This window comes from Penicillium manginii (genome assembly GCF_028828005.1).
Source record: "Penicillium manginii strain IBT 31320 chromosome Unknown utg000004l:1.0-7231830.0:1.0-7236170.0, whole genome shotgun sequence".
In the NCBI taxonomy this organism is placed as follows: domain Eukaryota; kingdom Fungi; phylum Ascomycota; class Eurotiomycetes; order Eurotiales; family Aspergillaceae; genus Penicillium; species Penicillium manginii.
The window spans coordinates 7,212,034-7,235,708 of NW_026643105.1; the positions used below are offsets into that span (position 1 = coordinate 7,212,034).

The window sequence follows — 23,675 nt, forward strand, 5'->3', positions numbered from 1 at the left end:
CAACTTGGCAATGCCAATACTTGCTTAATCGCCCCAAAAATACCCGTGGTCGACTATTCCACAATTTTAAAATCCTCTGACAACAAATGAATCTTGTGGCAATTGGTGAAACATTCCGCTCGTTGGAATGAGACAGCTACTAGTGAGTACTAATCACACTCCCGACGGCTCATTCCCTGACGGAAACTAGTCCCTCCCTCGTGAAATAAATCAAGTTCTGTTCACTGTTGTTTTTCATCAAATGAAAAGAATATTGATGACATGCACCAGAAATTCAATGGTCTGATCCGACTCGGTCAACGTTAAGCGAGTTTTCCCATTGGGCGTAGACTCCATTGAGACCTCTTCTGCAAATAAACGCACAATGATCGCTGTCTCCATATGAGCTCTCGAACAGACACTAGAATGGCCTAGTATTGCCTCTCGTCGTGCTGTGAAGATGCTGCGGGGCCCTGAGTAGCCCATTGTCTCCCTTTGCTTCTTTATAGAGCAAAGATTACCGCCCCACTTGATCTCTGCCCCGTGGCCCCTAGAGAAAAAAACGAGGAAGTAGTTAGCGCCGGTCGCTAAAAGCATATTTATTATCACAGATATGATCTTTAGCCCAAGAGAGTACCGTAACTGACTAAAATCCTTCCTGACGTCGTGAGGGCAATAATGGAGCTCATTCTTTGCATGGAAAGAAATCTAGTATCAGCAAAGACTTTGTGTGAATTTAAATTTTCACATAATCTTTCTTTCATCTCCTAGTCACAAAGTGACATAGTGTGCACCAAGAGGCTGCATCAAGTCATGCAAGGGGGCCGTGATGTGAGTTGATGACCATCATAGAGTTGTCGAAAACTATTTATCTTGTACAGTAAAATTCCAAGGTCATTCTTTCATGGAGCCTAGCTGCACCTGGATCAGAACAAAGCCTTGAAAGTATCCAGTGCCGCCGCTTGATCATTGCAGCGCCAAACGATAGGAGATATCAGGAGCCATTAGCCGACCATGGCAGTACTAGCAGAAATTTTCTCTGCTACGGGAGACTTGCCACGGTTGCTAATTCGGGTGATTGGAGTGTTTTTCCACTATCAATCAGTGCTTTAACGTCCTTGTCCTCTAGCTCAAGCTCAGTGATTAATATCCTCTTCTGGGCTTGCAGCTTGTGGAAAGCGCACCAGAAGCGACGAAACTCACAAAATAGCCGTTGAAATAGCCAAAGGCAGTACGTCAAGATCATCCGCGATGAGGTTACAAACATTATTCAACAGAAATTCCGCCTGGTCACCCGTTAGGATGTCTGGAAGGGTTTTCGTTTTAATAGCTGTTGTGAAACAAAGCTCATAAACCCATGGAAGCTTTGACCACCGATCTGGACGACAAGAGGATTCGCAGATTCATCACGCAAAACGATCATTATAACGAAGCTTTGAACTGAACCAAGAATATGAATTGGTTTATGCTCACAATATTGACAGAAATTCTCACAGTTTCTGTAATGATGGCCTGACCAGCTTCAGTCGCTGCGTGTTTGAATCTTGCAATAACATGGCTCTAAGAGTCGATGGATGCTGCTGTAGGATAGGCGCGTGATGATGGCTGGGATTGAGAGATCATTGAGATTTTTCTTTCCGTCTCTAAAAGCCCCCAAATCGATTTGGAATTATTTATCGAAAGATATAGCCTGCTAGACTGTGGTAGATGGCAAGTTATGCAAGGCAAGCTCTTGCATTTTAGTTTCAGTGTCTTTAGTAAACTCTTCAAGGGGCATGGAAAATACATGTACTACATTATCTTAAAATTACTACCATCTTTTGCAAGGTAGCGAAGTAAATCAACAAGAGGAAATACATGTCCAGCTAAAACACTGTTAATAGAAAGTCAGGTGTATCACATACCACGACAGACCCATGGCAAGATGAACGAAAGATGAATTCTACCAACAAGCTACATATTGGTGTTGAATATATACTTCAACCAGGAAACTCGAGAATCTGAAAGCCTATATGTCGTTCCAAGTCATAGACACAACCTCCAGCATGTTACACTTACAACAGCCACGATAATTTCGACAAATCTCTACGAGACTTTACCCGGCCATTCCAAATCTAGTGTTTATATGCATGATTACCGTCCTAATCAGCATACCAAGCTCCTTATTCATAGACACATCTAATGTAGTATCCAGTTGAAGGAGTGTGCCACCTGCGGAAAAACGTTTCGTATTTCTTGTTTTGAGAGGTACACTAATTCTATGCGCATGGTATTTTCACTGTTTCACAGCGGCGGACCGGCAATGGATCCGAACATAATCGCGCACTTTAATGTGATATTTCGATTGCCAGAGCCAGTATATCCTCGCTGAAATGCTGTTCAACCCCTTTCTACGTGCGTTTATGTTACATTCCAGGCACCATAGATAGCCAATGAGCTTTTCTGTGGCAGGATCGATGAGGCAGACGATAGACAAAGGCTGTTTTCAATCCCAACAATGCCAACCTAGTAAGTTTTTAAAAAGCAGTTGGTAACATCTCTAGGATGATAAAAATCCCTGATGGATTGAATTTGGCAGTATCTGCGCAGATATGGTATCTATAGCAATATATGTTTTAGAATTCATAACATGAGATATTTCCGAGCAGAATTCTAGAATCCTAGAATTTGGAATTTTGGTAATTCCTACTGTTGCAAATTGACGCATTTATTTAGTCAATTGCCGAGCCCTTGATTTATTCCCATGATAGGGCTTCATTACTATTCGACCACAACGTCGGACGTGAAGCGATAGAGAGGATTATGTCTAGAGAGCACTCGATAGCTTCTTTGACTGCCGTAATATAACCCACACTTTGATTCATCTTGATATTCACATTTATAACCATCAATTTTCAAATTTATCATCAGAAAAGCGTTACTTGTAGTTAAATATCCATGAATCTAGTAAGTATTAAACTTAGACCACAATGACGGACGAGTAGATATACTCAGATCCACCACTTTTGGAATCTTCAAAGCAATAATCAGTGTCGGATTTGATTGTTAAAGGCCCCATAAGCAGATATACTTATAGAAATGACAGGGAACGCATAAATTGTGCCCTTGTAGCCTCAATATGATTCTCAAATTTGTGACATTGGTGTCTAGGATTAGAAAAGAGTTCAAATTGAGCTGAATGATAGATTTAGGAAGGACTAAGATTGACGGATAAAGGAGTAATATCAGTGAGCTGCACTAGTCGATCAAATATTTGGGGATTTTCCTTGGTTTTTCAGAAGGCCTTCCAGGATGCGAAACCTCCACTGATACTGGGCAAGTTGGACTTTCTGGAGCTGCGAAGGACGCTGTCCTCTCGCAATTATCATTTGGATAGATAGCTGAATTCTTTCCCAGGACTTCAATATCTCTGCCTGCTGTACTGAAATCGATTTCACGTTCCCGTTCACGGCTGCCGTAGATCCATCTCTTGTGGAATAATATGAGAGTTTTGCAAGAAATAGAGCCATTTCGGACTCCTCGTATACTATTCCCTCAGTCTCAAGCTCTTGTATGTTGGATTGAGTAGCGATTTCCATGGTGCTCGGCCTACTAGCACAAAGCTTTGGAAGCTTAGAAAGTCTTTACTAGGACCTCGTGGTACTCCGGAAGTCTGACGAACTTGAAGGCTCAAAGGGTTTGATCAGCCTTGGCGTGATTTATGATATTTGGTAGGGTATCGGGAAAGACAATTTGAAGACGCCAAAAATTTGCGCTCCGGTGACAGCTGGGTATAAATTCAGCAAAACTGCCTCCACATCGTGTTTGAGTGTGTCTACTTGAGTGAACTTCATCATGACGTCGATTGTCGCAAAAGTACCTTTTCCTCTACTCAAAGAGCAATAATAGGAACTAAAACATTATTTAATGATAAAGCTAGCTTCTTTGTAAATATGGAAGGTGTATCCAAAGCTGAAAGCGCAATACTGACGTAACGCAGCCGGATCCGACTGAGGGTAATGTCAAACATACTTTCCATGACGCCTGCCATGGGCGTCGTTCTAAAGGCCACAGCATGTATGGTAATATAATAATCCCGGTTTGGAAGCATATTTTAGTATTTGAGAAGTCCCGGGGGTGATTAACAACTGCTCTATGTAAATCCGCTTCGGTGTTATTCGAGCAAGCTCTCACCGCCGCCGGGGAGCGTTAACTTCAACCATTAGGACGCCTGTTGGCAAGAAAATATTTCAGAACAATCCAAATACATATTAGCATTGTGGCTAAAGCCAAAAAGAGCATCGCATCTATTTCCAACTACTGGCGTACCAGATCCCAAGAAAAAGCGCAAAACCACTGGGAGAGGAATTAGCGACCTTCGGTTACAAAGGCACTTACACATACGTCTAGCATATGATTAGGATTGTTCAAAAAAGCATCGTGGGGTAGCGCTGCTGGATTTGATGGTCGGTCATGTACTACCACAAGCTCGATGTTAGTGTTTATATCGGCAAAACGAGGTCACGTAATTACCTATAATATCTCAACGATTCCACATTATGCCCAGTTCTGAACACCAAAAGCTTGCAGGCTCTAGCATCTTCAACTATACCTCCCAGTGTTTAATTAAGAAATATACGAAGGACCAGGACGGTAGGATGTTACATCACGTGTCTCGCTGCGGGACTCGCGTTTTTCCACGATATTACGCCTCGGCGGTTAGACCCTCCTTACCGTAACAAGATTCGCGTCTGCAAGAAATTAGGAAGATGGGAGGTAATTCTACCAGGAAAGCTTGATCTTGAAATTTATAATTAATATCAGCAAAAGATAAATCTCCGTTCAAGGAGGTCTTCCTCCCCTTGCCATCATCTTCATTTATCCTTTTGAAGAGTATATATCGAGCGGTCACTAGGATTTCTCTATGTTTCTTATGCTGCCGCACCTAGACATTGCGCAATATGATTAATCAAACAATATGGCTACTGGGACACTTTCATATTTACGATGGCCTTCCTGGAAAAGCGGGAGTGTTTGGGGTGAAGACATCAGAAACCAAACATCATTCTACTTATAATGGAATTAGGTCCGATCTAAAATGTTGAGTATTGCAAAATATCTCGGATCGACTTTAAACATCTTCTCTTTTGCTATTTATCCCTTCTTGGATCTAAGCAGAAGCTAAAGGAGGTGAGATATGGTCATGTAGAGTATATCTGCCTTGAAAACCCCCTTTGTATCTTGATTCTGCCCGTTACTAGAGTGCTATCTATGTCACGGACCCTCCAAATAGTTGATATTTTATGGATCTCGGGTCTAATGCCAGCTAGAACTATCGAATGATGTAAGTTTCAAATAAACGGGCAAGCTCCCCGCGTGCTGATGATAGTATACAAAAGCATTTTCTAATTCGATTTGCCTTCTTAGACCGCAAGCAATATTACCAGAGCCAAAGTTTTCCTATTTAAATCTTTAATAGAGCTTGTTGTTCTGAGTTCCTCCAGCTGGGCATGGTTATATTTGGCTCTACAATTCTGTGATAATTGCAGATTAGTATTGACCGTTGTCTTGCCTATCTAGATGCCATACTAGAACCCCAAATCTTCAAAGGTGATTTGAATGGAATAGGCCGCATTGTCGCAAAGAAACACAGGGATCTACCCACTAAGTGAATTTCTCTTCATACGTGCTCCGTCTGCTGATTTCCTCTACGTTGTTGACAAGAGTTCTGCCTGTGTGAACCACATGGAAATGGTGATTTTGTCAATCAGTGGAAAATTGATATGCAGTGCCAAGTGCAATAGATGTTTCCGTAATTGCTCTGCTGGGTTAATTTGAGAGGATATTAATGACTTTTTATGTCTCTTTAATACGCCGAAGCTACAAATTTACACAACCCCGGCAGAAATAAGTGGTTGAATGTAGTTCCATTATTGAACGGCCCTGCTTTCTGCTACTAGCTTTAGAGTAGGGTACATTTGGGCTACATGAATGAGTATGATTCCCTTGGTCGAAAGAGACAACAACCAGTTTATGGCTTTCACATACAGCTCCTGTGGGATACAGATGTAATGGCTCACCGGTTTATTCCCAATCAAACTCAGGATTGGGCATCATAAACGTCATCTTTACACGGCTCGCACTACGGAGATTTTGTAAAGTCTAGGAATATTTCTGAAAAGTGGGCCTGTGGCCGGAAGCTAATGCCTGTTCTAAATTTACGGACAATCGTCGTGTTGGTATATACGACAGAAATTTCACTGTCCATGACAAGGTCAGAGGTGCTAAATTCTAGTCAAAATGATACACAGGGGACCGACGACTTTTTGAATTGTAGGGAGACTAACTGCTGTGAGTCCTTCATACTAGCTTGAAAGAGGGTCCAGAGTCACAACATAATCTGCCGAGATCGACATCTACATGTGCTTGCTGATACTATAACCTCTGAACGAATCAAGTTGTAGTCCCAAGCAGTTGCATATTGAACCCCACTAGTCCTGCCGCCCCGGGATCACTAATATGGCACAGTGATACTGTGATGCGATATATCGTCTCTAAACTTAAATGCTAAGAAGTCTTGCCTTCGAATTCATGGCTATACTTCTATTCTCGGGAGTTTGTGCAGTTGATATTTCAGTATATTTTGCATGGATAAAAGGTCTTTTCTCAATGAGTAGAATTTTTGTTGGTGATTCTTTTCCCATATGTATCAGTCTGAATAGAAATCAAAGTGCTGCAATACAGAAAGAGGGGACTTTGCTCGATCTTTCTTTTATGATATTGAAGATGACACACAACTATCATTCATTTAAGAAACCATACCACTGCATCCTCAAGTTTTATCGGCCCGATTCGCTATCATATTGTAAGCCTGATAGTAGTCGAGTGGTGAAAGCCCGATTGACAATAATGTCCATCTCTAGGCGTGGATATAGCTGAAGTGCCTCAAGAGTGTGTCCATTTGTGTTCTGTCATGCTATTCTTATTACATACTGGGAAAGTCGCCTGCAACCCACCTCTATGCTTTTTGATGTACAGGGAAGTATGACCGGATGTTATGGGTGTCGCTGAGCAGCTGTGGCTCTTGGCGCATCCGCACGGAAGCCTTTTCAGCTGTTTCGTTTTGCCACTGCTTGTAGCTCCTTGTCTTCTTGTGTAGCTTCATCGGAATTGGTTGCGATCAATTCAATTTCAATTTCAAAGCCTGTAAGCAGGCGCTGGGTTATTTGCGCGTTCAGGAATGCATACAGATTGAGCGTTGATTTTTTGAATGGTACCATGAGGCGACCGTTAGACAATTCTTTTACACTCTCAGGGAAATAAAGCTATAGATTCACGATGTCGTTGAGCGCCAGACCAAAAGCACTTTAGGAGGTGATTGCTCCGGAGCTGGACGACCCATAGTGAGAGTTAGATCTAGGATCAGACCGGGGTACGGAAAGCTGGTTTCGCGATTGACATTCGACAGCTCCCGATGGCCGGCTGTAATCTGGCCATTGATTATATCGCGTATTGAAAGATTAACTGTCGTTGTGTTTGAAAACAGAACAGAGCCTCATTCTGCAATCAGACAATTTCATTAGGGTAATAATATCACAGGTATCGAAATCGGTCTATCAGAAAGGCACAATAAATTTATGGAGATAGGCAACTAATGATGGACATTCAAGAAGCAAATTTCCAACCCTGGCGGGATTTGAGCCAGTATAAAAGGAAAGAGATCCTTGGCGATAGAGAGTCATAAACTTTGAGCCAGTGTGACCTTTGCCAAATTGCCACCTTGAACTAGTTTCATATCTGTCTCTGACTGGGCACAACAGATAATTGAGGGCCAGTCCTAACACCCTGTGTTTTAAAAATTTTAGAAATCTCCGGCGTTTCATATGATGTATTACATCAAGGCGCTCTTTGGGAAAGTCTCTATGCACTGAAGAATTGCTGAAAAGTGTAGCAGAAAATAGCCCTGATGTTGGTTCTAGGAATAATAGGACCGAGCCGGTTGCTCGACTGATCCGGATCTTCGTACATCTCAGCAGCTACAGGGTTCGCGCCTGCGATCTTTTGTACAATGACATATCCCTGGAAACAAAGCTCCGTATTCCCTCAGTCCCTGTCCACCGACTGCAAAATATCGTCATTGTATTATCCAGTTATTCCAGATATTGCGAAATTCCTTTTTCTCTGTTGTCGCTCAAGTGGCAGCGCACATTTATAGGGAGTTTGAACGTCCGACAGAATAAGGGAGGGTGCTTCATGCATAAGCTGCACATTCTGATCCAAGGTTACTGCTACCAAGTCTAAGACTTGGAGGCCCACGGATGAAATCTGTGATCTATGTCAGTCGGCAATAAAAGGTGAGTTCGATTGCATCTGTTGAAGCAGTCGGACTCATACTGGATTTACTGCAGTGAGAATCCGTCCCGGATATACAGTCTCATTTGTAATATCTTGCGTCATAATCTGCCAATAAACAAGTTTAAAAAGAAAGAAACAGGTTCAATATTATTTATTCTTTTCGCATCTGCTCCCTTTCTCTTTCCAATGGATCATTCAAACGCTCATAAATTCGCCCCTGTAAGAACACTTGAGTCTATATTGGTGCTTCTACTTCGATTAACTTTCCGGGATTGTTAGATCGTTGTTGATAGATTATTGCGTATATATAGAAAAATGGTATGAGAGATAGGTGCCACAGCAATAGGTAAACTAGGCTATAGTTTCACAATTTCACGCGCTTCGGAGAAGATGACCTCCTCGGAGCTTGTTCATACAAAGTGAAAATAGTGTATCACAAGACCTATGAGCCGTACGGAGATTCTATAGACTTTGATAGATCTCCCACATCCGAAGTGTGAGATTTACTGCGGTCGGTATTGTAGAATTTCTTCATGGTGAAATACGGTCACTGCAACTTTGAGAGTGACGATTCAAGTAGTCTTTTACTTCCATGGTTGAAAACTGACTTCCCTCATAAACGAATCGAGATTCTGATGAACCCAGTTGATTTTCCCCCTATTTTATTCAAACTCTTCCTGCCAAATCATATCCAAAGGTTTTGACAGCGAAAGCCCTTAACCTATTCTGTCCTAAGAAATTGGAGTTCGAATCACCCTCATGATGAGAAAGATTTTGCTTAGATACTCGAAATCAACCTAATTGGCTGCTACTTGAAATTCTATACCCAGCAGCTCAGTGTCGTATCTGTACAACAGTTGTTCCGCTAACAGATATCCATGCCCTACAAGCCAATTTGGAGCCAATATGTGAAGAGCCATACCGGAGTGTTTATCCATGTACTGTGCTATGGAAACACTGTTAAATATACTGCCATCTTACGAGACGAAAACATAGCAAGTTGGTACATTTTCTTTTCTTGTCACTATTGGAATGTCCCAATGCGCATTTATCTTCCAAGAGAGGTCATTCTACTCATAGCCGAGAGTCTTAACCCTCTAGACCAGTTGTCGCTTGTTCGTGCGTTTCCTGACCTTATCCATCTATTGACATTCCGACACCTTGCTATTCAGGATGAACAAGGAAACACAATCATACAATTACTCGCAGAACAGGGAGACGATGGTCTATTACAACTACTATTGGTGAGAAAGGGTACCAAAGCAGACTCGGAGAATAAGAAAGGACAGACACCACTGTCATGTGCAGCTTGGTATGGACATGAGAAGGTGGTGAAACTACTACTGGATCGAGATGACGTAAATGCGGACTCGAGAGACCATTATGGCCGAACTCCATTATCCTGTGCTAGTTGGCGTGGACATGATACGGTGGTGAAGCTACTGCTAGAACGAGACGACGTAAATGCGGACTCGAGAGATCATTATGGCCGAACGCCATTATCATGTGCTGCTTGGCGTGGACACGAGACGGTGGTCAAGCTACTACTGGGGCGAGACGACGTAAATGCGGACTCAAGAGATCATTATGGTCGAACCCCCCTGTCGTGCGCAACTTCACGTGGTCATAATGGGGTGTTCGAACTACTACTGGGGCCAAATCATCTCGAGGTTAGCTTAAGAGGCGAGGACAGCCTGCAAGAATTCTTCTAGATAGCCCAGTGGAATAATCAAAAATTAGACAGATCACAGAAGGTTTTGGTGAAGTCGGGAGCTATTAATCGTGTTATATTTTAAGGGAAGTTTGCTTGTTATGGTTCAGATAAGGAACTGGACAGTTAATACCTCTTATGGAACCTGTGATTGATTTCCAATCATAGCTGTTAGCTCCGTGAGTTCAAGAATTGACTCCGTTACAAGATGCTACACAGGCGTTCCGAAATTGGTGCAATCATCTACATTAGGAATAGCATCGGGATATCAACCTTCCATTCTAATATTCAGTAACATAGTTTACCATACTCACAATATCTTATTTTTCTCGTCACGGTACTAGTGATCCAAAGACTTAGAAAATTCTATGTTGCCAACAAATCAGACGATGCAAGCACCAAGAGCCTTGGAGCATCGCCCTTATGGTGAAGGGACGTCGATAAATCATTTGTTATGAGCGCAGTGTAGTTGGTAATTTAGTCTCAATTTGATAAGTAGACTTTCATTAGCCCTATATGGAATTTAAATCAATTACAGCGATATTGGAAGTCATTTACCTGCGAAACGATGGCTTTTCTTCTGATATTAATCTCACGATTTTTCCGTGCCGATTAGCGGCGGCCCATGACAGACATTTACGGCCGTTATTATCTGTCGAGTCGACATCGATATCATTCCGTTTCACAAGTAGAGCCACGACTCCCGCCTCCCCTTGAAAAGCTGCGTACGCTAGTGCGGTTCGACCGTAGTCATCTTTTATGTCCGCCTTGACGTTATTTCGCTCCAGAAACAGTTCAACGACTTCTTCGTGCCCACGCGCAGTAGCCCGTGAGAAATGTGTGCGCCCGTTTTTATCCATCGAGTTAGCGTCAACTTCTTTCCGTTTCACGAGTAGAGCCACTCTTGCTTGTCCTTGGAAGGCTGAATATGCCAAGGGCGTCTGTCCGTAAACGTCTCTTGAGTTTACTTTGACATTATCACGCTTTACTAACAGCCTCACAATTTCTTCATGCCTACATACAGCTGCCTATGACAACGGAGTTCGATTGTGGTGATCTGTTGAATCTGTTATGATATCAATTCGCTCTGCTAGAGAATTTGCCATACATATGTTTCCGTACCAAGCTGCTTGCGAGAGCGGTGTTCGACCCTTCTTTATTTTCAGGTCTGAAGATATTCCTTTCTTTGCAAGCAAAGTGGCTGTTAACTCTTCCTCGGTTCTTGCTGTAAGTATATGTAGACTTGTATCAAATTCCTCATTTTGAATACTCATGTGTCGAGGTGTGAACACCCCAATAAGTCCCGGCAATGTATGTAGAAGCGATATCTGCGTTTGAATGTCGGAACTTTATAATAATAGTAGCATAATCTCCGTTGGAAGGTAACTTATTTTATGGCGTGAAGTTGATCTATTGTTTTATTATTCTGATCTGAAGCTAAGCAGTGAAAGCTTGCTACTAACCTTGGTAGACTTGGTGGGTGTTTCAAATTAGATATTTACCCTGTGTGATGGTGAGAGATCCAAAAAAGGGTTTGATCATTGTAAATAACACTGAACGAGGTGACTCTACTCTCTAGGGTCCCAGAAAAGACATCGATACCCAATGGGGAATAAAAGATGCAGAACATTTTTAAGCTACGCAGAACGGCTAGTAACAGTCGCTGTAAATATTGCAGAATTTTTATCATTATTTATATTGCTGTCACACCTTATAATACCGAAAAACTAAAAAACCTCTTCATTCTGTGACTTGATTCCTACCCTACGATATAACACAGTTTCATTCCACATGCTGCGCGTTCTGAAGCTTTAGGGTCGCCAGATCTAACAGCAAGTATGCTGTACCATAACCATCTAGGATTATATTATGTAAGGTTGTGGATCATCTATATTGTGAGATTTATAAGAACACTAGCAATATGAAGAAGCATTATTCTTCTCTTCGTGTTACGTAAATGACGTTTACCTTCGGCTGAATCCCAAATACACCACCTCGACAGGGCTGAAGATCTGCAGATCTCATATGCGTGTTGGTACAATGACGTTATGTTTCCGACATCACCGTCAAATCACTTAGTCACGGTTGATTCGCTAGCGGTGTCTTACAGTTCCAGGGTCATACTTTCTGCAGTCTCCAGCAATACGCAGCCATATACGAGCATTAGTATCCCACGCGGAAATATCTTCCCATTAAATGATTTCCTGTTACACAACCATCAAGGCTGGAGTGCCAAAGTACTCATTTTCAGAACTTATATATTTTCTTTTTAGACTTATGATCAACCATATCCAGTAAAATATCGCCTCAGGGGCGTCCCTAACCCAAGGGACCTGGTACAGTCAGTCCCTCTGACTGTATGGCGGTCAGAAGTTCTTAAGTATGAGCAGAACTCGCCCCACAGAGTAGACTGCAGTCTGTTTTTCCAGGGTAGACTAAAGTATTTTCCTGATATGATTATTCCTAAATTTTGGTAAGTTCTAAGTTAGTATAAAATCTCTAATGATTATAATTCTTTAAGTTTATAGTCTCCTCTCTCCTCTTGGAATTATATAAATTAACCCTAAATTATCTTAAACCTTCGAAATCTTTTGTTATGGTATGATTAGGAAGGTTATATAGTAATTTTGGACCTATTTTAGAATCTCTGTAAAAAGGTATGTTTTATTATATAATCCCTAAGCATATATTATTACTTTAAGTATTTTATTCTAGTATTTTCCATTACTTCTACTTTTTAAATATCAATTATTGTATTGGGGATTTCCGCTCTCAACATCGGCATCCCGGAGTTATGTGATTGAGGCCTTAGCAACGAGGCTATTGTTTTGTTTCGAGAGGATAAGTAGCGTTTATTCGATAGTATCAATAACAAGAATACATGTTCCCCCTTATGAAATGTTCTACTAAGGTTGCTGAGGTTGCGGTATCGATATACTACCCATGAAAGGTTTTATTCTTTGTTCCATTATCCCTCTATAGTGTCACACTTCGTCTGCTTCTCTCCTGCACTCTGTGTGTGGTAGTTTTGTCCTCTTGTGATCGACCCGTCTGCTTGACAGACAGCCAGCGAGCATCCCCATCTTTCACTAGATATTAAGTAGGAGAATAGTAATAATAATAGTTTGCTAGTTAGGGATAAAGAACTACTAGAGTTTAGAGAAAAGTAGGTTAGTCAGTGGAGTAGTAGTAAGAATAAAATTTGATCTGATATTAAATTATCAAGTTAAGTATAAGAAGTATTAGTAATAGTAAATAAAAATTATGAATTAAAGCTATATCTAAAATATTTTCTACTCTTCTATAAAAATATATAGATTACAGATAGCTGTAGTAATCTAGAATAGTAATCGAGAATAGTATTTTATTTTAGTGGGTCCCTAGTATCATGAACCCTAAGACTTATGTTTTATATAAAGTTAGGTCCAAATAGGTATTTTTTGATTTATGGGGTTGGGTCGGGTAATAGGTAGAGCAAGATAAGATAATAGATAGAATGAAGATAGCTGATATTTTTTGATTACGTTTATTGCTCATACTATATGATTTTTGTTTTGCTGGCACGCCAAATTCAAAATTGAGGGGACCTGCATCATTTGCGATGCTCCTCACTCAGTCAGCATGTCAAGTAAAAAACCCGAGCCTTTGAGAATGAGCGCGGCCAATATGAGATTTGCACTTTTTGACAGGCTCTCTCGATAGAAACTTGAAAAGTCGCACTCAATGATATCGCACAAAAGCTTGCCCGTGACGTCAACAGGATCTTATCTCCATTTTTGAGCCCCGCAATGGCGGCTCTTGATCCTTGCACGAGACCAGATACGATGCGTTGATTGATACTGGACTTGTCGAGCCCAAACTCCAGAATTTCCTGCATTGAGGTGGCCAAAATCCAGTCTTCATGAGCTACTAGGACATCTTTCAAGTCCATTGCTGTGCCCCGAAGCATCTCTCGGAATCCTTGGGACATGTCTCCCAGGTACGGCCATAAGTACGCCAGCCAGTCACAAGACTGAAGCTTTTCTCCTCTTTGCCACCGTTTACCCATATCGACAATAATGTCGTCCAAGGGACTCATCTGGTCGAAACCAAATATACCGCTGGCTTTTCTCAGGCAACTATCGATCTGGAGAAGGTACACGCAACCGCGCATATAAGGTATCAGCTCTGCGTACCAGTCGTCATAGAAACTGCGTTGGGAATCGACTATGTCCATATGGATTCGCGGGCTCCTACCATAAGCTTGTAATGTCCCATTTAGTCTGCCCACGAGGTAGTCAAAACCGCGAAGGCCGAAGCGATAAGGCAGAAATATGGAATAAAATTCTGCGAGGCCTATTGAGCAGTTTGAGTATGATACAAGCCAGAAGATGGGCAACAGGCTTACTTACCTTCAACGTACCACCCATTATCATATCCATCATCCTCGGGGTCCATCAATGAGAAACTGTGGATCATCTCATGAGAAAAGAGAGAGACAAGCTCTTCCTCTGTTTATTTGCAGATCGTATCATCATATTCAAACACATAGCTTTCCAGAGACGCGCTTCCTCCATACCCCCCTAATCACCCGCCTAATAAAGATGCTGTATGAGGCTTTTTCTCTCGGAAAAAAGGCGGATAACTTGAGAAAAAAAGAGACGTTATATTGATTAAGACAATGAATATTATCAGGTAGTTCCCCAAACCAGTTAATGTTCGCGCCGGAAAGTGGTTGCTTAGTAGATGCTGGCTTCGGGTAACTTTTGATTGGTCCAACCATGAAGACCGAATTTGCAACTGTCATGGGGTACCCGTCTCTGGAAATGGGCCCAGGGCCTTCACCATAAGACCACATGGCACGTGTGTCCAATGGTGCTTCCGACAAATCCCACTCGACGACATGACGCCATACTCGATCTGCTGCGGGACGGGGGAGGAACCATCTTCCACCACTGATGAGGCCTCCCTGGTCGCGACGCATGTGGACACGTGGGCCCATCGGTGTCTTGATATCAACACATCGAGGAAAGACTTTGAAATACAATGTGACTTTGCCAGAAGTACTGCGCTTCACGCGCCATTCTTGGTCAGGTGAGTCAAATCTGGTCTTGGTGAAGTAAATGGGGAGGGGGCCGTCGTTATCGAAAGCTAACACATTTTCTTCGGCGAATTGATAGGCAGGAACATTTCCATAACGCGTTTCAAATAAGAGAAGAGCCTCGTGGGCAATACAACGTGGTCGAGCTAGGGTTTGTTGGATGGATAAAGAAGATGCGCCTTGATGATCAAAGAGCGGGGTAATGGAGATCCTGAAGATAGGGGGTCCATCTGCTGGACAACTTTCAACCAAATCTTCCATGGAGAACTAATCCAGTCGAACAGTATGTTTGTAAAAATTGAAGACCAGGCTTTTTCAAGGAGAGGTGGAGCAGGAGGAGAATTGGGGAAGATGGCACAATTTAAATAGATAATTGGGAACCGCTGCAATGCTAGGGCTCCCATGCCTTAGTCATCTCGCACCACCGCCACATGTAGTAGATAGCACCACTAGATAGCTTCATCCGACCACAATCTCTCCTGCATCCCATCTTTCTCCATATGGTAGCACGTACCATGGCCTCTCAGCACTAGGTTATCTTGTGTTAAAAGAGCCCGAGGCACTGTGGGCTGACCGTCCTCACCGTCTAAACCTCGTGCCCTACCATAGTATTAAGTATTGCGGAATGGCAGATTTTTGCGGGCAGAATATTATATAATAATGGGGGTGGTCATAAGATTATGAGCACCCACCGTATAACTCAGGCTGTATGTAACTATCTCAGCCTTCTGCAGTTAGTGACAGCAGGTAGGAATTACGCACTTCTTCAATAGCTTGTGTTCATTTACCGATCAGAAGTTGATACTGTTTGCCTGGCTTCTTCGAATCAATATGCTCGTCTACCTCTCCACATTTACACGCGCACCCATACAGTCCGTTGGGTGTTGCCCACAACTGTCAACCCATCCGTCGTTCTAACAGATTGTGTCGGAATAAGGAAGATACGCGAATAGTACCAGATTAATGCCTTTGGCATATTTGGGCTAGCGGTATTTTGCCTCTATCTTCGACAAGATTGCCAACGCGGCCCGTCCCTCTTCAAGCGCAAGGTTTGGCTTGCCAAGAGAGCACAGGCCGCTGACACATTTCATATCGGGCCATGATCGCCACGCCACATCAGAGGAACCGGCCGGTGAAGCAGCACGTTAAGTTACATCGAAATTTAATGGATTCTAGTTCAATCACATTGACAGACGACACAAGCATCCACATCCTTGATAGTCTTGCTGTTGGGTGTAGAGTCCCCGCTAATGCCTGGGAGCTGATTACATGGAATGGTATTAAGCCCACTTATCGTTGTCTATTGTCATTATAGTCGTAATTGATGTCTTCTGCTTGTATTTGGATCCATAATTCATGAGTGTTGAACGAATGGTCAGACTAGCTATACGGACACCTGGTAGATAGACAATGCAATGTTGTATCTTTCCCATCAGTTTGCTCATTCCCCTAAAGAATGTGCGGGGCACATAGTTCCAGAATAATAGCCACGAAATGAAAGACTCAGCTCCGTAGCCAGTCACAGGAAGTCCTGCCGTTTATTCTTCGACAGCATCGCTGTAACGGCCTTGCTGGCGTTTCGCGATGTCTTCGACAGCATCGCCCTATCGACCTTGTTGAGGGGATGGCAAGCCGTTGACTACGGCAGCAAAAGACAGCGTAGTAACGATGATCTCGGGAAAATGCATCTTGCAGCTAATTAATGTGGACTGGGATGAACAGATCTATAAAGCTTTATGTAGTTTGGGAAACGGAGTCGGGTTGCTCCAAGTATTTACATTTCGAAATATGTATTTGTGACACAACTCATCTGCTACTGATTGCTTGTGAAAGTCGATTGCTTTGTTCTCTTCCCGAAACCGAATGAGAGCCCAAATTCATTACAGCAATCTATACCGCATTTATTCATCCAATTGCTGGCTCCATGAGGCTTTGCCAATACTTTTACAGTCATATTTCGACGGTAAGCCTTAATTAGATTTAGAAGGTTTAATTCAATATGATTTACAGCGCCAGGAGGGGCTTGACGAAACAATTTCTCCTCACTTGACTCCCACTTATAATTTACACATTTTCGAGCTGCAGTTTTGGTTCCATATTTTCCATATTTTCTTTTTCGGGAATACGTCGGGGTATGTTATCATAAGAGTACGTTTTTCACTAACGCAGAAGAAATTCATTCCGGAAAAAGGATGTAGCATCCGCCGATCCTTACAGCTCCTCCATATTAGTCACGATACCCCATGTGATAACCATGAGTATCGGGCTAAGATTCGACTTTAAACGGCTCACAACCCTACAAGTACCCGAGTCTGTTGTTGGCATCGAGTAGCATCTTCTCACAATAACAATCTTCAGGGTAGAAGCAATCTCTCAGTATCTATAAAATGGTGGTGCCATGGAGCTCTGCACAGCGTGTCGTGCTAGGCCCCTGCCATCCTCCACAAATTCTATCCCATGGGGGGTAAATTCAATGAGGCCCATTGAATTTTTTAGGGTTTTGTTAAGTATGGGGGAAAAAAGTGGGTCCAGGGCCCATTGAATTTAGATTTCAAACCCCCATTGAATTTAGCAAAATAATGTCGTAGAGTTTCCAGATTTCGATATATTTTAATTTAGTATTAGTTTTATTCCATAGCCAAATTTAAGCACAATCAGAGCATATCCAGTATCGATTTTGTCCCCCACAAAGTAGCAAGATTTTTTGATGGGGTAACCACCAGCCGCCGGTCGCGACCAGTCAAACCCACCAACATCAACAACCACCATATGTAGTTTAGTCATAGGATTTGTTTTTTTTTGTTTCAAATTTCAGGGGGGTTTTCCCAGATCCCCCATCATCATCCCATTTTATTTTGGGTCCATTTGAACAACATTGAGTTGATCCCATTTCCCAGATATACAATACCAGCCGATATATAGATTTCCATATCCGACATGGACACCGAATACCAGGCCCACGAATTATTTTGTGTCAATGCCGAATTTCGCGTGTTGATTTGCCAGAAATGTCAATGTGCCGTACGCCGGGGACAGATCAAGGCCCATTTAAGTAGTACCGTACATCGGATACCCATTTCGTGGGTACAGTATATCGACAGAGTGATCCAGCAGTGGGATCATATTGATGATCACCCAGAGGTGGATAGTTGGCCCCGCCAGATTGATCAACCCATCCCCGAGTTACCCGTTTATCAGGATGGATTATTGTGCCAGCAATGTGAGGTATATACATGCCGCCAGATCCGTACGATGAAGGCACATTGGATAGAGGCCCATCAGTATCGTGTACAGCAAAGCCGTGGTCGTCCCACACCCAGACAGGAAAAAGCCATCCAGGCCGCCATTAACGCCAATAGCCGAGCCGTTGCGTGTCAGCGTATATTCAGCCAAGGCCCCGGTTCACATTATATTCATATTGTGCAGCCCAATCCCAATGAGCCCCCCCATAGACCCCGTGGAAGACCCCGACCGGATTCACCAGTTAGTGCAAATGGTTGAGGAGTATCAGCAGCAAGATCAACAGGCCCATGAAACCATCATCCAGGCCGGGGAGTTAGATGAAGCCACGCCATGGTTGAATCGGACGGGGTGGGTTCGGTATTTACAAGGGACCCCCCGGCAGCCATTATTCGAGAGTACCCAGCGCCCCGAGGAGGATGCCGAGGGACCAGAGCGTATCGCATTGGTCATTTGGGAGGCCATGGAGCGATTGGCATCGGTGAGCCAGGAGATCGCCAAGGCGTGCGGGCATTTAGTACGCATTGATGTGGTCCGTACGATGAAGGACGAGAGTCCACATAAGCCATTATTGGCATATTTAGATGCCACCGCCATTCAAAAGCATGTGGCACCGTGGCAGCAGATTATGATGTTTTTTGCACGAACCCAGGTATGATCACGTCCGTACCCGATATCAGACACCCAGGTTGATTCACCATCCCAGATTGAACATGATTGGGAATCACCCAAGTATTCATTTACCCCCCCGACAGCAGCAGTTATGGGATGCCGTGTGGCGCCATGCCCAGGCCCAGGCCAGTTGTCCCGACCCCGAGGATGATGAGCCCGAGCCATTCGAGATTCGTCCCATCGAGCATGCATTATTAACGTTTTGCATCGATTTATTACGCCAGAAGATCCGCAACGATGAATATGGATGTGCCATGATTTGTGCCACCGCCGTGATTGGATGCGGGCAGTTTGGTTGGGCCACGCCCGAGAATTTCCCCCCCCGGATATCCAGTTTGATCAAGATCGCGCGGTTTTTTATTTTGCACAAAGCATTGCGGTTAGACCCCCGGTCATCGGAGATCCGTCGTGGGTTCGCCGGGCAGCAGAACCCGCCATGGTTTGAAGGTGATATGATCGGCATCGATGAGGCATATGCCCACGATGATGAAGGATATGGCAGTGCCCCCCCCATCCCCGGTGGCCATGCGTAGTTCCCCCCCCACCAGCGATGACATATTAGGAGCATTGACACAGGAGCAGCGCCAGCATCCCGACCGAACGTTCCCCGAATGGGTCACATATTTGGTGGATTTATTCATGGTTCGTGGGACCAATGGCCCCGTCCAGTGGTGGTTAGATTTACGTACGTACGGACGGACGATATTTATGAATACCCCCAGCGAGGGTCATATCGGGTGGAAGTCCGGAGATGAATTGTTGTACAAACAGATCCATTTTACCATGGGCCATTTCCGCGGATTTGTGCATGGGTTGGTTGGCCGGTTACGGCAGCAGTTGGTCCACGAGTTGATGTTTTGCACCGATCACCCGCCCCCAGCCATCCCGTGGGATCATTTGTACGATGATGCCACGCAGAGTGCCACCGGATGGAGTTTTTTACAGGATTTACGTACATCGTGGCCGGTCCAGGGTCCGACGTGGTTCATGGAGCGTATCCGCCACGAGCCCCGATTACAGCGTCAGTTTGTACAGTCCCACGGGGCCGGGTTCCGGATGCCCGCCATCGATCGGTTTTTTCGAGTGGTGAGCCAGTTCCGTGAGCGGTTAAGCGTGGCCGTCCATGTTTGTGCCGGTCAACCCAGCCGGGGTCCCGAGTTAATGAGCATCCGGCATCGTAACAGTGAGCGAGAGCGCCGCAATATATTCATTGAGGATGGCATGGTCACATTTGTCAGTCGATACCATAAGGGGTTCCATGTGGCCAATGATACCAAGGTGATTTTCCGATATTTACCCCGGGAGATTGGTGAGTTGGTCATATGGTATTTATGGTTAGTATTGCCATTTGTGGAGCAGATGCAGTCATATCAGCGGCATATACGGGGCGAAGCCGCCACCATCGGTCGACGGGCCGAGTATGTATGGTCCCCGGATCCCGATCGGCAGACCGAGTGGAGTAGCGTCCGGTTACGGGAGGTATTGAAGCGCGAGACCGCGATTGGATTGGATGGGCAGAAGTTGGGATTACAGGCATACCGTGACATCGCCATCGCCATCAGCCGGCGGTATTTACGCCCCAGCAGTCAGTTCCAGGCCAACACCGAGGAGGAGGCCCCCGACATTGACGACGAGACATCCATGGATGATGATGGGATCCGAGCATTCATTGCGGATATCCAGGCCGCGCATTCCGCCAGCATTGCCGGGACGCAATATGGCCGGATGATGATGGAGAATCCCAACACCACGGCCCGGCACCGCGAGTTATTCCGCCAGGTGAGCCAGGATTGGCATTATTTTTTAGGATTCGAGTCCACCCGTATCGAACATGACCGCCGGGCCCCCGGCACCAAGCGTAAGCCCAACCCATGGGAAGTCGAAACGGCCGAGGCCCGTACGCAGCGTCGATATGATTTACACCAGACCAACATAGACGAGGCATTCCAGCACATGATGGGGAGCAACACCGTAGCATTGCGGGGGCAACAGGGTCCCGTATTACAAGCCATCAAGCATGGGGTAAGCCCCATTGTGGCGGTCATGCCCACCGGGGGAGGTAAGAGTGTGTTGTTTATGTTGCCCGCGTGGGTGAGTGGCCGTGCCGGGTTAACCATCGTGGTTGTTCCATTGATTGCATTACGCGGTGACATGGAAGCACGATGCCAGCGATTGGGGATTTCATGTGCGGTATGGGACCCCCGACGGCCACCCGATGGGGTATCCATCGTATTGATCACGCCCGAGAGCACCGACAGCGATGCATTTGCCGATTTTGTGACCCGGCAGCGGATGTTACAGCGATTAGATCGGATTGTGGTGGACGAGTGCCATATGGTATTAAGTCAACAGGAGCGATTCCGGCCATTATTCCAGCAGTTGGGCAAGTTACGAACCGCAGCCACCCAGATCGTGATGTTGACCGCGACATTGCCCCCCCCGCAGCGAGGAATTATTATTCCATCGGATGCATTGGGTCCGGGATCAAGTGGTATTATATCGGGGCCACACCAGCCGGCCCAATATCGCATATCGTGTCCATACGATCCCCGTAGACGATGGATATGACCATCCGTTCCAGTGGGTGCAGATGCGGAGTGTGATCCAGTTCATCCAGGACCGTGTTCGCCGAGCGTACCCCGGCCGGGTGATCATATATGCCACCGTCCGGGCCCATGTCACCGCATTGGCCGAGTTATTAGGTTGTGCCGCATACCATAGCAAGCAGGTGGACAAGGAAGGGATTTTGGCATCATTCCGCCACCAGGCCGGGGCGGTGATCACGGCCACCAGTGCGTTAGGGATGGGGATTGATATCCCCGATATCCGCAGTGTGATCCACGTTGGTCAGCCCCGGACCATGTTAGATTACGCGCAGGAAAGTGGGCGGGCCGGGCGTGATGGACAGCCCAGCGAGGCGATTATCATCCAGGCCGAGGGTCAGACGATGGGGCGGGAATGCCGTCCGTTTTGGATGCACGATGCGCCCCCGGACGACCATGCCCATGTTGTTGAGTATATGGAGGCGGCGGTGACGGGTTGCCGGCGAGTGATATTGGATGGGTATTTGGATGGACCCATCGAGGAATACCAACGACAGCGATGTGGTGATCGGGTGGTCGAGTCCGCATGTGATGGATGTATGCCCAATTGGGAAGACCAGGAGTCCCGGATTGGATCCGCGTCCCCCGTTATCGCCGATGACCCGATGGTTGATGTTGGGGCGGTTGAGCCGGTGATGGCCGGCCCGACGGAGGATATTCCCAGCACCATGGCCCGGGCCGTACCAATCGCCATCCAGCATACATTTCGGCAACAGGATATCCAACGGGCCGAATTATGCCAGCAGGCGGATGGGAGGGCCGGTCAGCAATATGAGGATGAAGAGTTTTTGATCCGTGAGATTGAGAAGTGGGTTGATCGTTGTTGGACATGCAGCCAAGGAGGCCGTGACGATGGACATGAGATGTGGAAGTGTTGGTATGGTGAAGGGGGCAGCGGCAAGATTGCGCAGGCCAGTAAGGATTGGATGGTCAAGATTCGACGGCAGATTTCGTACGATGGGTTCACGGCGCATTTTTGGTGTGGGATGCCGCAGTATATATGTCCGCGGAGCGATCGGCGAACGGAGCATAGTCCGCAGACGGTCCAGGCATGTGATGGATATCGTACGGCATTGATTCCGACGATTGCGATGATGGTGCATGGGCCCCATGCCAATGCAGTAATCCGAGAACGGTGGTTCCAGCGATTGAGTGAGCATGGGGTGGATAATATCCGGGCGAACGATACAGAGTTGATTCGGTATTTGGGACAGATGGCGCGGAATTGTGGACGAAAGCGAGCGCAGATTACGGAAGAGTTTATTTGGTTACGGAGAGCATATCAAGGAGTTGAGCGTGGTGGGTAGGTGGAAATCGAGAGCGGCGTTCGTGTTTTCCGTATTCAAGTAATAAAGACGATGGCCAAATATATGTTGTCATGTTGCCGGGTTCCATGGTTGATTCAGTGTATTTCCAGGTGAGAGGGATGATTACGGTAGAAATATATGGGAATTATAGGGTCAGGAGGATAGATATATGATGGGTATTAGGAAGGTGATATACAGGACGATTGTATAGTAAGTGATAAGGTCATTAGTGATAGGGATCGTGTGTTATACGGAGATCGAGGTTTAGAAGTTGGGAATGTTCCGAGAGATGCCAGTGGTGAGGGTTTATGGATGGGTGGTGAGGGTTTGTAGATAGGTGGTGAGGGTTTATGGATGGGTGGTGAGGGTTTGTAGATAGGTGGTGAGGGTTTATGGATGGGTGGTGAGGGTTTGTAGATAGGTGGTGAGGGTTTGTAGATAGGTGTTTAGGGTTATATATGTTGGTGTTCCAAAGTTGTTTGTTATTAGATTAGTGGTTCCAACCCGTCCGAGAGTGCATAGGAAGAGATCAGAGTAACAAAAGTCAGTAAATCAGTTACAAGGTTTTGATATAGATAGCAAGGGACCCAGGGCCCATGAGATGAGGGTTTTCGGGGTAGAACCCGGTCAGAGGGTGGTTTTAGGGTTTTGGCATTGATATTAACCCGGGCCCGGGCCCGGGTGGTGAGTTTTAGGGTTGAAACCCGTTGTCCGAGTGGTAGGTTAGTGGAAACCCGAGAGTATTTTAG

The 23,675-nt window shown here is 45.1% G+C and overlaps 6 protein-coding genes across 6 annotated transcripts; 4 read left to right on the forward strand and 2 right to left on the reverse strand.

Annotated features, from left to right (window-relative positions):
* Positions 1–3,224: 3,224 nt before the first annotated feature.
* N7533_006411 (uncharacterized protein) lies at positions 3,225–3,557 on the reverse strand (the record flags this gene model as incomplete). Its single annotated transcript, XM_057103061.1, has 1 exon — positions 3,225–3,557. The coding sequence occupies one exon, from the start codon at positions 3,555–3,557 to the stop codon at positions 3,225–3,227; it is 333 nt and encodes a 110-aa protein (XP_056962691.1).
* A 5,796-nt stretch (positions 3,558–9,353) lies between these two features.
* Positions 9,354–10,025, forward strand: N7533_006412 (ankyrin repeat domain-containing protein; the record flags this gene model as incomplete). Its single annotated transcript, XM_057103062.1, has 1 exon — positions 9,354–10,025. One exon carries the CDS (start codon positions 9,354–9,356, stop codon positions 10,023–10,025), a length of 672 nt encoding a protein of 223 aa, XP_056962692.1.
* Positions 10,026–10,578: 553 nt separating this feature from the next.
* On the reverse strand, positions 10,579–15,365 carry N7533_006413 (ankyrin repeat domain-containing protein; the record flags this gene model as incomplete). The annotated part of the gene is made up of 4 exons (XM_057103063.1): positions 10,579–10,946; positions 13,760–14,359; positions 14,416–14,471; positions 14,713–15,365. The coding sequence occupies 4 exons, from the start codon at positions 15,363–15,365 to the stop codon at positions 10,579–10,581; spliced, it is 1,677 nt and encodes a 558-aa protein (XP_056962693.1).
* A 3,175-nt stretch (positions 15,366–18,540) lies between these two features.
* On the forward strand, positions 18,541–19,549 carry N7533_006414 (uncharacterized protein; the record flags this gene model as incomplete). The annotated part of the gene is made up of 2 exons (XM_057103064.1): positions 18,541–18,996; positions 19,100–19,549. 2 exons carry the CDS (start codon positions 18,541–18,543, stop codon positions 19,547–19,549), a joined length of 906 nt encoding a protein of 301 aa, XP_056962694.1.
* A 250-nt stretch (positions 19,550–19,799) lies between these two features.
* N7533_006415 (uncharacterized protein) lies at positions 19,800–21,584 on the forward strand (the record flags this gene model as incomplete). Its single annotated transcript, XM_057103065.1, has 1 exon — positions 19,800–21,584. The coding sequence occupies one exon, from the start codon at positions 19,800–19,802 to the stop codon at positions 21,582–21,584; it is 1,785 nt and encodes a 594-aa protein (XP_056962695.1).
* Positions 21,585–21,606: 22 nt separating this feature from the next.
* Positions 21,607–22,926, forward strand: N7533_006416 (uncharacterized protein; the record flags this gene model as incomplete). Its single annotated transcript, XM_057103066.1, has 1 exon — positions 21,607–22,926. The coding sequence occupies one exon, from the start codon at positions 21,607–21,609 to the stop codon at positions 22,924–22,926; it is 1,320 nt and encodes a 439-aa protein (XP_056962696.1).
* Positions 22,927–23,675: the final 749 nt, after the last annotated feature.